The 18,699-nt window shown below is 38.3% G+C and overlaps 2 protein-coding genes across 6 annotated transcripts in view; one reads left to right on the top strand and one right to left on the bottom strand.

The window, feature by feature from the left end:
- The window catches only part of LOC124641429, a 125,700-nt gene that overhangs the window by 8,590 nt on the left and 98,411 nt on the right, over positions 1-18,699 (bottom strand). For 4 of the 5 annotated variants that reach the window (XR_006985689.1, XM_047179721.1, XM_047179525.1 and 1 more), the window contains one exon: positions 3,442-3,647. Coding sequence is in view for 4 of the 5 variants with exons in the window: in XM_047179721.1 (XP_047035677.1) it covers positions 3,442-3,647 (206 nt within the window). In the remaining variant the exon portion in view is untranslated. Of the gene's footprint in view, positions 1-357; positions 468-3,441; positions 3,648-18,699 lie in introns of those variants that run through there. The other variant, XM_047179800.1, reaches the window with a different exon arrangement.
- On the top strand, positions 7,277-8,732 carry LOC124641698. Its single transcript, XM_047179892.1, has one exon. It carries the CDS (start codon positions 7,635-7,637, stop codon positions 8,706-8,708), a length of 1,074 nt encoding a protein of 357 aa, XP_047035848.1. The 5' UTR covers positions 7,277-7,634; the 3' UTR covers positions 8,709-8,732.

Genomic DNA, 18,699 nt, shown 5'->3' with positions numbered 1-18,699 from the left:
TTACGTAGGTGATTGAGAGTGATGAGAAATGCGAGTGTTTTCTAAAAAGGTCTGGTTCACACGGGCGCTGGTTCGCACTGCGCCGTTGAGAAGCATGTGGGGTCAATCGAAAGGCTTAGGGTTGGCGAATTGCACGGCTTGTATTTTTCAGCGCATTTTTTTAAAGACCGTAAGCACTATACATCAAATTTATAAATATCAATGCTCGTATTTGTTTACATTAGAGCTACCAAAACATTCACTAAACACAACACTAAAATCTCTTCCAAATTCTATCTAAGTATATCTCAATCACATTAATTCACCGTTCAAAAATAAAAATCACTTTAAACAAATTCACAGATTTACGTAACTCACCAGACTTATAGCGGCAACGATATACAAGAACACAACAAAAGACACTAAATAAAAAGTGTAAGACATTTTAGTAATTTACATATTCCACTGCCTTGAACAAACCATTTCGTCCGAGTGATTAGCACTAAATGATACTTATATCAATGATTACTGATTAATCTCATTATTGGTCGGACTTACCATTTCTTTGGATAACATAATGTTGGTTAGGTACGAATGTATCTTTGTACTGGCTTGGGTGAGATATGGATGCCAATCGGCAGATAAGTTTGTCGATAAGCTATCGGCCTAGCCGTCTATGTGATGGATAGTATTTTTGTTGGATCCTTGTTTCAATTAAGACGCTGAAAATTACCATGGATACATTTTTCCTATAGTATTTTTTTTTTATGTAGGACATAGTAGTGAAATGGAGTAAAAGTATTTTTTTTTTCTTATCGTTATTTTACTTGCAAAGGAAAATTTATTTATTGGGAGTTGGTAAGTTTCATTGATTGGTGTTTTACGAAGTGTAAACAAACTATTCATCAGCTGTTAGCTCTATCTTTATACCAATCTATTATTATTTATGTTATCGTGTCATAATTAAAAGGTAAGTCATTCAGAACTATCTGGAATGTTTTATTAAGTACAATATATTTTTGTTTGTTACAATGTTATAAATGCTAGAGTAACTCTATCTGCCTGGGTTTTTGTACAATTTTGAGCTTGAGGAAGCTCAAAGGCAAATTTTTATCTAAGTGCAGGAAGTAGTATCTTATAATTAAGAATTGTGTAGTACTTTATGTAGTAAGATTATATTAATTTCTCCGAACTTTCTCGAACAATCTCTATCGGAGTTTATAGTCTATTGTAATTTTTCTATTGTGTTTATATGTACATAATTTAAATTGTGAGAAAAATCTTCATAATTAATAGGATTTTCCTTATACAATCTAACAATATACTTATTTATCTATAAATAATTTCTTATCAATTTTATGTATCTTATTGCTTCATCCGCGATAAGATAAACATAATTATTTTGAATTTTTAATTATTTTAATTTCCCTATCTTAGCTACTGCAGGAAATGTAATACATTATCGTAGCCTACGATTTTTTTATTTTATTTCAGTACAGTTGTGACATATTATCACATATTATAATAGTAGGGACTCAAAACGTACTTACATGTTTGGAATCTGACTGAAAATTATATTAGTTTGAACGTAGTTTCTTAGTCCGATACCAATTGCTTTGCAATTATATTTCAGCTAATTTTCAGCTATTCAAACATATTTTTTCTCTGATTAATTCCTTATAGACATTTTTAGCTTATTATATGTAGATCCGTTAATAATCATAGCAACTGATATCTTAATAACCAGGACATGTGTAAGAATAATAATATCGTATATTGCCTATTATCATGAGATTAAACTTAAAGCAATAAAACCTTATCGAAGTCCAAAGTTAGTTAGAGTTCACGTTAGTCATTATTTCTCTTTTAATGGTGTAGAACGTGAATAAAAGTATTGGCATTAATGATTAAATATTGGATCTATAGACGTTTTAGAAAACATCATCATCCTCCGAGCCTTTTTCCCAATCATGTTGGGGTCGGCTTCCAGTCTAACCGGATTCAGCTGAGTACCAGTGCTTTACAAGAAGCGACTGCCTATCTGACCTCCTCAACCCAGTTACCCGGGCAACCCGATACCCCTTGGTTAGACTGGTGTCAGACTTACTGGCTTCTGACTACCCGTAACGACTGCCAAGGATGTTCAATGACAGCCGGGACCTACAGTTTAACGTGCCATCCGAAACACAGCCAATGGTGTCTAAGATATACTTAGAAAGTACATACAGACTTAGAAAAGTTGCATTGGTACTTGCCTGACCTGGGATCGAACCCGCGCCCTCATACTTGAGAGATTGGTCCTTTACCCACTAGGCCACCACGACTTTTTTCGTCACGACGTTTTAGAAAACATTGGAAAAAAAAAGGATTTTCTGTGTGTCGTGTTTATTTGGTAAAAAACCCTTCATTTACCCGAAAAACTTCGAGCTCGCGAAAAAAAGAACCAAGTATTTTCGTTCAATCTGTTCAGAGGGTTCTGCGTGAATCGCACCAGACAAAAACTCAGTTTTATTTTTTTTACAAAATATTTTTGGATTTGTGAACGAGTTAGTTTGATGGCAGCCCTAAATTAGCTTAGAACACGGCATAACTAATGAAGCGTTTGTAAGGATTCGCAACCCTAAGGCTGTGTTTACATAAACGCTAAGGAATCGGATCCATCAGGATTTCTGCGTAATTAATTTACGGAAATAGTATACTTCAATACTAGCTGTAGTTTCAGACGTTACCTATGAAACTTTATTATAGAAATCATATTAAGTCCTGATAACTGGGAAAATTCAAGAAATGTAATCTAAGTATGAGTAATGGTAGCTGCCTTCTATTTATCTAGTGAACAGGAGCTCAAGGATAGCAATGAGACGAGCTTATCTTGTGATGACCTTATTCTAAAATATGTGACCTAGTTACATTTTTATACATTGATACCGATTTTATTGTTTGTTGATATTAATGCGAGAGGAATGCCTTCTCCATGTGAGAGGAGGCCTGTGCCCAGCAGTGGGACGATAAAAAGGCTGTAACAGATATTAATGCGATGCTGTCTCTAAGAAGGCTTTCTCCTCTAGTGCCAGGTTAGGCTTACCAAAATAACTCAAGGATAAGTCTTAATTAGTGTTTGGAAACGGCTCTCTAAGGCCTCGGCCTCGAATTTTGCGGGCAGCGGGGCGGCAGCGGCGGCGGCGCGGGAGCGGCAGGATCTTACGCGTATAAATAATCAAATGGACCGGCCCTCGAATACAGCGGCGCGGGAGCGGGCAACGAGCGGTGCACTCCAGTCAAGCGGTGACCGCCCGAGCCGCCGCCGCTGCCGCCCCGCTGCCCGCAAAATTCGAGGCCGAGGCCTTAAGTTTATCTTCCCCTTATATACACGATTAGGTACCTACTTCTTCCAGTCAACATTTCACCTAATTTGCAGCCATTGTCGTTACGTCATCATTAAAACAAGACTCAAATACCAACCTTATTCAAAATCGCCGTAGCCAGCAAGTCTTCGTATGTCGAAGACTCGATGGTCGGCGTGTGGGGCTCCGAAGCATATCTTGCGAGGGCTGGCAGTGAAGCCGCTTCCTCTACTACTCGAGCGACTAGACGTTTGAGCTGAACGTGCGCTCCGCTCGCGCTGTGGCCCGACGGAGCGGGTGATGCGTTTCGGGGCGCGGGAAGATCTGGGAATAGAAAAAATGTATTGTAAGAATATGTCGTCATGGGTCTGAAATGGTGGGTTCATTTTCTGGGTCTAGTTTCTGTTTTGATAAAAACATTTAGGAAGAGTATTTTTTTAAGAAACAGACACTAAAGTTGCAAGTACGTTGACGATTGATACGCTCTTTTATTGATCTTTTATACCTATTACAAACGTGTGACAGTCAAGTGTGATCGACTGTGGTCTGTGACGGTTCCAAACGGTAATTGCAAAAATTCGTGCTTGCAAATATTCTCAGATTAAGTAAATACAGTGGAGTGCTGAAATACATGTGTGACAAAATTAGTTCAATATAAAGAAATCGTGCAGTGAAACCAGTGTTTTAGGTAAAAGTGCATGTAAAGGAAGTAAGTATGTACCAAAAGAAGCCCCTTACAAATAAATGTGTGAGAAAACAGTGATTTAATACTGTGTGAATTAGGACATTGCTGTCCTGGAGTTTTTATTAATTTCATTGGATGAGAAGCCCCCTAAGTTATTTGGTGTGGTTTGACACGCTTGGGATTTAATCCCAGTTTCATTGATAAAGTTATTTAATTTCAGTAGTCGGCAATAAAAGTAGGTTAATTTTAAAATTAAGATTGTTCACGATTCGATTCCAGGTCAGGCAAGTATCAATGCTACCAATACTACCAATGCAACTTTTCTAAGTTTGTATGTACTTTCTATGTATATCTTGGACACTAATGACCGTGTTTCGGATGGCACGCTAAACTGTAGGTCCCGGCTGTAATTGATCATCTTTGGCCGTCGTTACGAGTAGCCAGAATGCAGCAAGTCCGACAACCAGTCTTACCGAGCGTATTGGGTTACCCGGGTAACTGGGTTGAGGAGGTCAGATAGGCTGTCGCTCCTTGTAAAACACTTACACTCAGCAGCATCCGGTTAGACTGGAAGCCGACCCCAACATAGGGAAAGGCTAGGCCGATAATGATTTTCACGTGCATATCTAATAGCTGAAGGTGCAAACTGACTTTTGGTCTTTCTATCTCTTAACTTATCAATGTACAAGATAATTGTATTTACATTATCTTACTATCAAAATTACTTATTTGACCCGGATTTGATACTGAAATGTTATTTGAGTAGGTATTTAAATACTATTAATAAACCTAGTGATAAGTGTTGCTATAACAATTACGTTAAAAACAATTAGATTCCTAGATACTTTCTCTTGGGATAAAAATTAATATTGTTTTTGAAATTATCATAACATGCCTATGAACGCCGTTTGAATACCTTTTTTTTTCTTCGTGTTTTTTATACCTCTTTCCAAAACTAAGTAGTTGGTGTATTTTTTTAATCAATCTTGTATACCTACGATTAATATTGCGTTCATCGATTCAAGAAAACGGGTTTAGATAATGCTATTTGGGAAGTTTTTCTATACAATCTATCAATTTATTTAATAAGTTTAGTATTGGCATTAACTATGATGTCAGTGGCCATTTATTAGTTAGTTAGACGATGGAAAATTACTTAAATAAACAAACAAAAAATATTGGCGTTCGTTCGTTTTGATGGATGAACGTTGACCTAAGGTTAGTATCGGTTCAATGTACTTTATAAGACACTCGTCGTCTTTCCGCGCCCCGCGGTTTCACCTGTCTCATGTGGGAGCTACTGCCCATACCAAGATATAATATAGCCTATGTTACTCGAAAAGAGTATAGTTTTCCAACAGTGAAAGATTTTTTTAATGTCGGACCTTTTACAAACAAAAAATGATTTGTTTTATTATATTTACACATCCCATAAAGTTGTTATTGCCCTTCCAATCTGTTCTTGGAGTATTGGTACAGTACAAGATCTATTTTAACTGTTATAAATAAAAGTCATGTTTACAAGTTAATCCTATGAATAAATAAATGACATTTCATAATACAAATAAATTATAAAATGTTTCACAAACCTGAAGCTTTATCTTATAAATGAAGATTAATCGTACAAATGCTGTCTGTTTAGAAGAATCAGGCTTAAATGAATCTAAAGTTTCTTAGCATTTAGTATAAAAATTCAATTAATGCGGAACTCCACAGTTGAAATACTCACGAAATAATTATAATTGCCCGGCTTAACAGGTTTCACGATCTTGTAATCACTGAATATACTTATTAAGTTTTTTTTTGTATTAATTTATAATCCATGAGAACTGAGATCATTCTTGTCTGAGTAGTTGCATAAGCAATACAATAGGATTATGCTACTCAGGTAGATTTTTTGCAAATCTCGTCTCAATTGCCTTCCTGTCATTTCGCAAATGTTTTGTAATTATTGGTTAGTATTTACTTACCTATATTATGTACGTTCATAGATTATGCTTAAGTTTTGATAAGTAGCTTGGTATGTACATTTTGACTGTCGACCAAATGTCAAAGAAATTGCAGTTAATACAATATGCAGATGATTTGAAAATTTATTGGTATTGGGAAAATTACTTCGTTTATTTTCTGTAGGAGTCGTCGTTTAACGCATTTTGGTAAGTTCTAAAAGACAAACTACATTTATTTGATTTTATACGTAAGTGAACAATGAACTTTTAATTTAAGGAAGTATTAATAATTTATGGATATCTTATAAAAGTCACTAATCTTGGTTGGCGCCAAAAGCGATCACTTATCTTATGCATAAGTAGGTAGCAGATATTATAAATTATCTAAAAATAATCCCCGAAAGTTTGACTGCACTTTAATCTATTGATTAACATTATGTAGATACGAAATATTACGTTTCTGCATAAATAGAATAATAACTTAGTTTTAACAAATGTATGGAAAAATATGTAGCGTTAAGTTCTACGTGATTGTTTGGTTTGGATACTCGAGACGTGTTTCGACCCTCCATTGGGCATCTCTGCTGATGCTGAAGTAAGTAGGAAAAGGCTAGGCAGGGTGTATATTGCTGGGGAATTTGTTGCGCCACTTCTTTCCATTACACACACATAACTGGTTTCGGGGCCACAGTTTTCAGGGCGTGAGTTTCAGGGATGTCTTTGTATGGTTTGACCATCAAAAAACTCTTATTTTCAGCCTAGTTTGATCAAATGTATTTGATACTTATTATGAAAGAATAATAACGACAAAGGCGTTGTTTCAGTTATTATTCACGCATTCATGATTTCATACAGGTGCGTACTAATGATTCATTAAAATAAATACTTATGAATGCCGAACCTTTATAACTCAAAATACAAGAAATATTCCATTTAGTGTGTATTATAGCTAATTTATCGTTGTTTACTCAGTTTCAACTATCAAATGAATGGCTGAACGAATCTATTGATATTTATTATTCACACTGACGCAAAGAATTGGGTCGGTAATAGGCTATGACGATATAAGGCAAATGTTAAGTTTGTTTGAATAAAAAATTTGAATACTGAGTTCCAAATTGTGTGTCTAGAATAGGTGATAAAATGCTAAAAGGATAGCAAATTAAGTCTATGTTTATGTAATAAAATGGTTGACATATTAAAGTTTGATACCGTGGTTGCCATTCGATATCTACATCTCTCGGTGATTGAATAATTATAATTCTTTCTGATCTTGAACATTTTCAAGAACATTTTTCTTGAACATTATAAATTGAATTAAAAGTCATAGTGCATCAAAACTTTTTTATTGTTGTTTACATTGTGTCAGTCAGCTATACATAGTTTGTAGTGAGAGTGAAATAGTGCGGCCTTGGGCTGAAAATCAACAAATTAAAATACGGTTTTTGGTACAAAGTTATACGGTTACCCGCCAAAATAATTAATTTTGGTTTGCTGGACGTGAGTCTTGACATCGTTGCCACAGACTATAACAAAGTGCAATCGCCCATCACTAACTGCAGCGCCATCTGTCTCGTGGAGACAAGCTGCTCATTGATCTGTCTAGTGGATCACCAATATCGCCATCTAGTGAGTCGGACCGGAACCACTTGTGATACTTGAACTGACACACCAACGATGCCGGGTATCAAATGTGGAGGTTGCTCTCGTTACACCTCGTCGGTAGATGGCGCTAGGTGTGGGAAATGTAAGGTTCTCTACTGTAGAGTATGTGGAGGATTCACTGCAAAAGCCTCCGTTCCTCCCACTTGGCGATGTCTCGAGTGTAAGAAAAACATTGTTAGGGACAACAGAAACGATACCCCTGTCAGAGGCCTCACACATAGTTCTCCAAGCGATGTCGCTGGAATTTCGATCCTGGACTCCAGCTCACCAAGCATAAACGCAACGTCGCTCAATGCCGCCACCACCACCATTCGTGAGTTGTCACCTGTACCTAGCAATGACCTGCACGTAATCCTTCACGAGCTGAGAGCGGTTCGTGCGGAGATACAGGTGTTTAGGAGAGAAATGGAGGTGGAAATGTCGGAGCTTAAGTCCACCTTGAACTGCTGCAGCGCGCGCGTCGACGGTCTAGAGGCCAGGGTAGACGCACTTGAACAGCGTGCTACTTCGAGGCCCACGAACTCCGACAACGTAGGCGTAATAGTGGAAGAGCTGAGGCGAGAGCTCAATGATAGGGACCAGGAGCTACTTGCTAATGATATAGAGGTGTCCAACTTGCCGGAGGAACAAGCGGAAAACCCTACCCATTTAATCAAAGCCTTAGGTCACAAGTTAGGGATCAGCCTGGAAGATCGAGATATCGTCAGTGCAGAGCGTGTAGGTGGCAGGCAGCTCAACGCGACGAACTCAGCGGGACCAACCATATCACGCCCGCGGCCGATAGTCGTGCGCCTTGCTCGCCGAGACCTGCGTGACCAGCTTATGGCGAGCGCGCGAGTGCGACGAGGCGCAACTACGGCGGATCTCGGCATGCCCGGGCCGGTGCAGAGGTTCTTCTTAAACGAGCGGTTGACTAAAGTTAACCGCTTGTTATTTCGTCAAGCACGGGAAGCGGCCAGCGCTCTTGGCTGGAAGTTTGTCTGGACCAAGCAGGGCCGCATCCTCGTCAGGAAGGCGCCGGGGGACAAGGCGCAGAGGATCCGCACGGAGGGGGACTTATCCCGAGTCTTCGGCTCTGAAAATTAAACAGCCTAGCTTAAGTAAAATCTACCTTCGAGTAATTATTTGTTTAAATTTAAACTGGCAAAATGATTGTTATGACCTTTTTTGCACTGTCCTCAACCATAGACTGCACGCACGCGAAATTTACTCAATACAAATGTCTCATCACTTATCTGCTAAAAATTATTTATTTACATTATATGTACAATTTACATTTACACCTAATTCTAATTATATACATATCATATATTCTTTTAACCCCAACCACTTTCAAATTATATATATTTCACATATAAATATACACTCTACATCGACACACTACTTTATAGGCTGGTACTATGCCTACACTCTCACACATGTAATGCTTGCACCTAATAGTATCTATGGCTCCCAGTAAATACATTAAGTTTGGTCTATTTAATGCGGGATCTCTGGGGACTAAACAGGATGAGTTCTTGATCGCCATGGGTAACCACTCTGTGGACATCATGGCTATCAATGAGACATGGTTACGCAGTGGGGAAGAGGACCGCGCTCCTAGTATCCCCGGGTACAAATTCAAACATATACCACGACCTGTTTCTGTACGAGGAGGGCGTGGCGGGGGTGTGGCTTTTTATATAAGAAATGGTGTAAACGCAAGAGTCAAGGCTCATCCTGAGCACTCGACTGTTGAGCAACTCTGGCTGGGCCTCACAGTTAACAAAAACAGGCTTCTTGTAGGGACTGCGTACCGCCCGCCTTGGCAGGACCTGGAAATATTCCTCGGTGCCATAACTGCCAGTATTAGCGCCTTAGGCCCATATGACAATGTCATATTATTAGGTGACTTAAACGTCAACCTTCTAAATCCTAATAGTTCAAAGACTAGGCAGCTAATGGGTTTTTTCGGCAATTTTAATCTGGTTCAATCTGTCACAACAGCCACACATTTTGTGAACGACAGTTGCTCATTGATAGACATTATATGCACTGATGCTCTCATACGAAATGTCGAAGTGAACCATATCAGTGAGCTTGGTCATCACGCCTTTATCACTTGTGAATCAGTTTTCAGGAAGCCAAAGTGTAAACCAAGGATTGTTAGGTTTCGTCCTCTCGCTGACATCTTGCCAGATTATTTTAAGCAAGACCTGAACGCGATACCATGGTCTGATATTGGAACCTTGGATGACGTTGATGCTATGGTTCAAACATTTAACTCCTACATAACTCAACTTTTCGATCTCCATGCCCCTATGAAGACAAAGACCTATTATAAGCGGCCTACACCGTGGATTACCGACAACATTCGTCTAATGTTCAAGCTTCGAGATGAAGCTAGACAGAGAAGTCGCGAAACAAAGCTCCCAAACCACAGGCAGTACTATCTGGATCTAAAGCATGAGTCAGCAGCCGCTTTAGTGAGGGAAAAGACCGCATATTTTACAAAAAACATCAATGAGCTAAGTAAAGATCCCAAACTATTATGGCAGAATTTAAAATCAGATGTTCTTCCTGACCATAAAGATAAGCGGCTGCCAAGTCATTTTGATAATCCGGATAGTATAAATGCGGCATTCTTGACTGTACCAGGGAATTGTAGCGACAATATCTCATTGAACAACTACTTTAACTCGCGTAGGTATAGTCCAGCCAGGTTCTCCCTTTCTGGTACCAATCCGGAGACTGTTTTGGGGATAATCAAGAGACTGGGGTCAAGAGCTCTGGGTGTTGATGGTATCAGTCTGGACATGTTGACACTCACACTGCCAAACACCCTGCAAGTCATCACTGATATCATCAACAAGTCCATAGAAACTCATACATTCCCCAGCCTTTGGAGACGTGCTATTGTTTGCCCTATTCCCAAAATAAGTGACCCTGTAAATATGAAAGACCTTAGACCTATAAGCATCCTGCCTTGCCTCTCTAAAATTCTAGAGCGTGTGGTATACCTCCAGGTAATAGAATACCTGGAGGCAAACAACATATTACCCGAGTTACAGTCAGGATTCCGCAAGGGTAGAGGGACTGCAACTGCGTTGATGGATGTAGTGGGTAATATTCTGGAGGCACGCGACCGGGGGGAAGGGTCAATCCTTGTCTTGCTGGACTTTTCACGTGCTTTTGACGCTATTAATACCAGTCTACTGCTGTCCAAGTTAACTTATTATGGTTTTGACTGTGCTGCGGTGGATTGGTTTAGTAGCTACCTCACGGACAGGTCCCAGCTCGTGCAAATCAACAAAGAGGACGGTACTACCATCTCATCCCTTCCACTCCCGGTGACTAGGGGAGTTCCACAGGGTTCGATATTGGGCCCATTATTGTACATCCTCTATAGCGCTGATGTAGCCAAATCCCTTATGAGCTGCAGATATCACATGTATGCAGATGATATTCAGCTGTATACATCCTGCAAGAGGGATAATGTGGTAGCTGCAGTTCAAAGGATAAATGAGGATCTGCAGCGGATAGTGACTTGGTCGGAGGGGAATTGTTTGCTGCTTAACCCCCTTAAGTCCAAGTTTATGGTGCTAGGAACAAAAAAACAGGTCACCAATATATTAACTGCCAAGCCCGAGATAGTCATTAATGGGGAAAAAATTGAACGGGTAGAACAAGCGTGTAGTCTGGGCCTAATCTTGGATCCGGAGCTGCACTTCGAGGCTCACATAAATAATACAGTTAGAAACTGTTTCTACAGACTGAAGGTACTATATGGTATCCGTAATTTTCTTAGCCTACCTCTTAGGAAACAACTTGTTGACACTCTAGTCCTATCTAAGCTAAATTACTGTGATACTGTATATGGGCCTTGTCTGCTTGCTAGGACAGATAGGTTGATACAGCGGGTTCAGAATGCCTGTGTCAGATTCTGCATTAAAGTCCCTCGCAGACACCATGTTACACCATACACCAACGAAATTAAAATGCTAAAAATGGCTGCCAGGCGTAAACTACATCTTGCTAGCCTAATGTTTGGTATCACTTCAACCCACAAGCCACACTATCTATACGAAAAACTCATATGGAAGGAAATATGTTACGGACATGGTCTTCGCTCCATAGTTGCTCCGCTGAAGGTTCCTTCTCACAAAACTGCAGCTTTCAGGGGCAGCTTCAAATTTGCAGCCACACACTGCTGGAACGACCTCCCACCACCTTTAAGGGGCCTGAAAACAATTAAAACATTTAAATCCCAACTAAAAAACAAATTATTACAAGCACAATTATCCCTATAATAAAGGAAGTTAGCTGCATACCTCAGAGCTATGGCCCAAAGCCCTTGCTGGGATCCCCGGCAATGTAGTGGTGCGGTTTTGCTGCCTCCTGTCTGCTTCACTTCATATACATACGAAGCATTGTCATTTCTGGACCTGTTATAATTTCTTCAATTTAATTTCAATTCTATATTACTTTATTTTATCAATTTTTATTTTTATTAATTTTTTTTGACATTGCTTCTCGCTATTTCGAATTATTTCAATTTTTAGTTACCTCGGATTGTCCTTGAAACGCATTACACACACTGCTCCGCATGGTCATCCTCTATGCTACCGGATTCCTATAATTTGGTCGTCCCACACCACACTAATAGTATATTCATATCCACTCACAATTATACAACACAATAACACATATTACACTATTTACATCACTTGATACACATAATATTGCATAATAACATATCTCACATGTAATTGGCCGGGTTAACCCATTAACCTGATCTTTGACACATGACACTTACGGCGCTGTCTATGGTTCGAGACGCTCATTGGTCGACTATTTTAATTTTTCGCTCTTTTTTTGTCTATGTCCTATGTCTGATATTCTCATATTGTGTTATATTTTGTTTTTAGTTTGTGTTCTTCTGTTTAGTTTACATCGTTCTTGTAACTGTTTTACATTACTTATATATATATGTATTTATTTATTTAGTGTATTTATGCCGAAACAGCGTTAAAGTTTTGTAGTTCCGGCTAGGACGCGTGGTGGGTCAGCGCTGAAAACCAGCGCTGTTGTCTCGTGCCTGCGTGCGCGAGATACAGCATTTATGCTGAGCGCTGTCCCTTTCACGCACGAGTGACGCAATTGCAGCGTTCTTTTTTCCTTTTTATGTTCACTGTATTGTTTGTTTTGTGCCATATTTACTTATTTGTTTCTTGCGTCATTCGTGTGTTCGAAATAAATGGATTTTCTTTCTTTCTTTCTTCTTTCATCTTTTTTCGTTCAAAATCAAAATCATTGAATCAAAGTAGGCTGGAAATTATCACTTTTTAAATCTTAAAAATATACAAATACCACTTTCTATGTGTTTTTGCTAGGAAGAAGTGGCGCAAAAAGCTCCACAGCAACACACATGTCTGCATGATCTAGGACCCCGGTGATAGGTGCGTGCTGCATGATCTAGCACCTAATCCTAAAGGGTCTAGCACCAATAATCCTGCACCTTTGCACCTTACAGTCTTAATACGGCCCTGTATACTCCACACTGTTGCAGGTGCAACTTGCTAAGTGCGTCACTTGGCACCTGAGGTGACACATATCACGTTGGGTCACTGATCAAACAACCACGCTATAGGTATGTAATGCTAACGACTGTTTGGGCAACTTGCATCTGGTTTATTTTGTCGTAAGTAAGTATAGGTAATGGACGGTAATATGTCATCTTAAGTAGTCGTAACTAATCTAATGAAGATCTGATGTTTCTCGAATTGTTTTTTACGTTTTGATGACAACATATTTATAGCGGTTTGCTTAAAATTGGATGGATTGCTTAAGCTTCATATATAGGTAAGTCTTATTCCATTCAATTCTTCATATGGTGGTAGGTAAGTATGTTAATCATTTCTGGAAGATACGTAACTCCCAGACTAAACAAATAAACGCCGAAAAGTGGTTTCCAGAGGCCTCTTTTGATCATCATCTTAATACAAACACCATGTAAAGATTAAACTACATAGACTGTCGTGTTCACGCCTTATCTGACATGAATCACACCATTCATTCATACAATCGTGTAACAACGTGTAAATGTATTCATTTAACTACAAATTACTTAATAGTTATGATTTAAATAGTGATGAATTTGAAGATAATTTTTTAAACGCCAAAGTCTCACTATTCTTTACCGAAAATGGTAATAATGGTCGCGCATTATATTGAAACTTCATGTAAGTACAAATAAACCTAATTTTGTTCAATATACCTAGTCTATGAGTAAGACTGCAGTTATGCTTCAATGTCCAGCAGTTGAGTAGTATTAAAGCTTTAAAAGGAGCTGCAGATCCCTCTATGACCAACCTCATTTCATGATTTATATCTATTCAATTTCAAAACAGTTACCACCAACATTCAAGCCTATCTCCTTTAACAGAAATCTGTCAGAACTACTATAATTAACCGATTGATTGATAGAACAGCTGATATTGTATATCAATCATTCAGTAACCACGTGTTACTTACACTTACTGTAAGTATTTAAGAATAAAGTTCAAAGTCTTACACAGAGGTGAGCACCCGACCTCGAAATGAGCGGAATAAAAATATCCAACAATGAACAAAATGGCGGATTTAATGATAAAACTACGTAATTAAAGTTGGGGTCAGACAGATCTGAAGATAAATACAAAGGTGGCAGATGGTAAGGCACAGTATAATAACATAATGTTTTTAATGTACGTAATAATGCTAGTTATGGCTGAACGTGTTGGCAAATGCGTTATTTTGAGATGTGAATTCTAGAAACATGAGATGGTAAGTCGAGATTTTGATAGATAATGTTGGTGTTATTTGAGTAGCGTAATGGACATGTCAAGGAAATACTAGTAAATGTATTTTTTTTATAAAGTTCAAGATCGGAGTTTCCTGTCCGGCATACTCTGATGCAGAGCAAGGTACCTATGTTTACATCACAAGGTAAATTATTTCGAGATTTTTCCAGTTATATTCCCGATTATTAATGATGCACTCTGGCAGCTGCTCCCGTGTTTTACACATTGTTAGGTACTCCCCTGCTTCTGGTTAAACTGGAAGCCGACCCCAACATTATTGGGAAAAGTCTAGGCAGACGATAGCACTCTGAAGTTAATTTATTTGGACTTGAAAGATTGGAAACTTTTGCTATTAACTACATGTTAATATCACGGAATTTTACTAGGTCCAATAACATACTGATATCTAATGTTATTAAACAACCAATTAATGAAGTTCTTAGAACTACTGTGGCCTAGATTTTGAATATTATACTTTACTCAAATTAACGTCAGTGTGTTAATTTTTATTTAATGATTTTGCTGACAGTATGGCCCGTAAGATTCTAAAACGTCTTCTTTATAAGGTAGATAGTTAATATTATGAAAAGAAAAGCCGGAAAAGTTGAGCTTATTAGTGAACCTAACTAGGTCGGTAACAGGTAGGGTGCTGATGCAAGGTGCACCATACGCAGGTATCCGTGGACGCTATTTAAATTCACTTCTAAACAGATACTAAAATATTTATTAAAAGAATAACAGTCTTGTAGTCGTAGTACTAATTTAGGCCTCATAACTTGAGTAATAAAATAACCCATACCGAGAGCTTCACTCTCATATTCCCTCATAACAAAGCCTTATAAGTTGCTGTTCGCTCATTCGCAGGGACTTATTTATAGGCTTTTAACTTAACCGGTTACTGTAAGTTGTAACTATGCCATTGTTTTAATTAACCTTTACTTAAGTACGGGTAACCGATCAACTTGTATCGAGAAATGAGCGACGATTAATAGGAATACGTTTAGTGGCAATTTATCCCCTTTTTTTGGTACAGTCGATGCTATATTGTATGATGACTTGAACTAACGGCTGCGTCCAATACTCTATCTTTTGATATTGTATGGGGCATGGGGTTAATGTTAAAATTCTATCTCATCCTCCGAGCCTTTTTCCCAATCATGTTGGGGTCGGCTTCCAGTCTAACCGGATTCAGCTGAGTACCAGTGCTTTACAAGAAGCGACTGCCTATCTGACCTCCTCAACCCAGTTACCCGGGCAACCCGATACCCCTTGGTTAGACTGGTGTCAGACTTACTGGCTTCTGACTACCCGTAACGACTGCCAAGGATGTTCAATGACAGCCGGGACCTACAGTTTAACGTGCCATCCGAAACACAGCCAATGGTGTCTAAGATATACTTAGAAAGTACATACAGACTTAGAAAAGTTGCATTGGTACTTGCCTGACCTGGGATCGAACCCGCGCCCTCATACTTGAGAGATTGGTCCTTTACCCACTAGGCCACCACGACTTTTTTTCAAAAATTTTTTTGTTAAAATTCTATCTCATGTAGACAATTAATAGGTAGGCAAATAAAATAGTGGGTATGATATTTTATTGTTTTAATAATATTTAGTTGAAAAGACCTCAGAACCTTTCAAGTCAGAGGCGAGCGATAAGCGACTGTGGCAGTTGGCAGAATCTTCAAGTCTGACTCCTCTGCAACATATAGGTTCTTGTTATTCACCTTAAAAATCTTGAGACATTATTTCTTGCGTAATTTTATAAAAATGTGCCTTTGCGTCACTAGGTTCCTAAGCGATATTTATTGTTAGCTACCACGATACAATGGCGACTTATCATCACGCACATTAATGACTGATGTTCGCTTTAACACATCAATCTAAGCTGGACATAAGGAATTATTTAATTAGCTGAAATAAAGGAATTCTTTTAAGAATTGAGGAATTTTTAACGATCCATTTTTTTGCTTTCTAATTTAATTAATTACCTACCAAACTAATTTATACTGTCTTAGGCAATCTTACAGATATTTCAAAAATGGTCACTTGGCTAGATTCATCGGTTCGCAATGGCATATGCAATGAATTTGTGAAAGGTAGATTTTATAGCTTGAAATATAAGTCAAAAATATTTCCGTAGACAAGTTTATGAACCTGTTGATATAGATCACTCCTTGTGTTATTCAATACGTCAGTATGTTAATATGTAAGTACATATACCTACTTGATAAATTAATAAGTGGTTGTCCTTTCCATTGCCTATCAATTGTGGCCATTTTTGTACATTTCGAGGTGACGATATACGTAGATTATACAAGTAGAGTATGCTACTGGTATTTTAATTAAATTTGAATAGCATGTCGTATTTTATTTCACAGCCAAGAAGCCTGTAAATTCGTATGTATCATACAAGTAATGCAATCACCATATCAGCAGTTCAAAATAGAAACAAAATTCGATAGTTAAATGTATTATAGTTAAAGAATTAGGTTCAACACAATATACAAAAAGATCCTTACAAAAAACACAAAAACAATAAACTCAAAAACAAATAGAACAAGACGTTAATATTATTTCTTTGTGAATAAATAATAAATGCATAATACCAAGCGCCCGTTTCGTGCATTATGCAAAGATGGCGGGTTCGCGTAATTATGAACTTCATAAAGAATAACCAATGAGGATGATATGCTTTATAAACAGGTAGGTGATCGAAATATCATGAGGAACAAGTTCCAGTTTTTGTTTTAGCACATAAATGTGATGTGCTTACTTTTTGTTCAGTTGGGCAATGGTCGAATGTTTGCAGCTAAAAAGTTACTCTGTTGTCGCTACAATAGTCATTGCGGTGATAGAAAAACAGTTGCTTGCGTGAAAATGTATCTAATTGTTACGAGTGTACCCTGACAAGTAGTACATTAAGTGGGTTGCTTCAATTATTTGATTCTACACTTATAGGTATTACCTATTTCATAACATAAGGACACGAATATTATACCTAGGTATCTAAATTGAAATCCTCCTACTTTTGGGAAGTCGGTTTTTTTAAAAGAGGTATGGTAATACTCTTTATAATTTAACTTTAGCAATTTTTCAGCGCTAAAATCTGATTCATAGGCATTAAGATCATAAAGCTTGACTAATTAACGTAATTTAAACAAATTAGTATCACAAAATATGAAATAATGAACTCAATCAACCCGCTCTCAGACCTCAAGGTCTTGAAGTAAGTATATAAAAAGAAATACATATATACTCATAAATTATGTACACACCTATTTACAACATTTTAAATAGTTCTGTAGTGTTCGCGTCGAAACATTCTGTTTCTCGAAAATTCTTTTTACGTACCCAGTCAAGGATAAGCCCTTAAACGTTGAGATGTAAAATTGATATTTGTATTTTATTTAGGTAGAGGAATGGAGATATATCTTCTTGTTTTGCGGTAAATGAGTCTACAATTATATTTTGCTCAGTATAAATGAAAAGGTATAAGAAAAAACACAATTCGTGGCTTTACGGAGACACCTGAGTGTGGCGAGTAATATGTACTTGGTGAACATTATGTACATGTCACCGTAAGATTACAAACATCGTTAGATTACAATCTATCTCGAGAGATTGTAAACTGTCGAATTATTGTAAACCGTAACACCTGATTGCAATTTAACGCATTATTTATCGCTATATTATAATCTATCGATGAGAAATTGTCAAATTGTCAACTGTCCGAAAGCTCTCCCTGATTGGTCAGTCTTTTTGTAAGATCGAGAGCGATGTAGAGCGGTCAAATTGTCAACTGGCGTAGAACGGAATGCATCTTGCGCGCTGATTGGTAGAACGTCAAAAAAGACAATGTTCTTTGCAACTCCCGGTGTCACAGCTCTTTGACGTGCAAAAATAAGTGACGGTTTAATTTTTTATAAAATCAAAAATTGTACTTAATTTTTAAGACTCAAATTACACACAATTAAAAATTGTATTAAAAATTGAAGTTAGTGACGAAAACGAATCGCTGCAAAACCGACTCCACGTAGTCTTGTCTGCCCTACCCCTAGAGTGCAATTCAAAACCGCGTAGGCGCGGAGGGGCGAGGCGGCCTGCGAGCTGAGGCGCAGGTAGTTTCAGCGCTCGCCGCCGCGGCTGAGGCTGGCCGGCTCGGCCGGCCAGCAAGCCGAAGCTGCGGTGGTGAGCGTGAAAACCATCTGCGACGATAAGCTCGCATGGGACCGCCGGAGCCCCGCAGCGCCGGA

The sequence above is a fragment of the Helicoverpa zea genome, chromosome 1 (assembly GCF_022581195.2).
Source record: "Helicoverpa zea isolate HzStark_Cry1AcR chromosome 1, ilHelZeax1.1, whole genome shotgun sequence".
Lineage (NCBI taxonomy): Eukaryota > Metazoa > Arthropoda > Insecta > Lepidoptera > Noctuidae > Helicoverpa > Helicoverpa zea.
This window is presented reverse-complemented; position numbering and strand designations above follow the sequence as displayed.

What these genes read in the sequence shown, in the direction of transcription:
- LOC124641698 (XM_047179892.1), top strand. Translation starts at nt 7,635, where the DNA reads ATGCCGGGTATCAAATGTGGAGGTTGCTCTCGTTACACCTCGTCGGTA.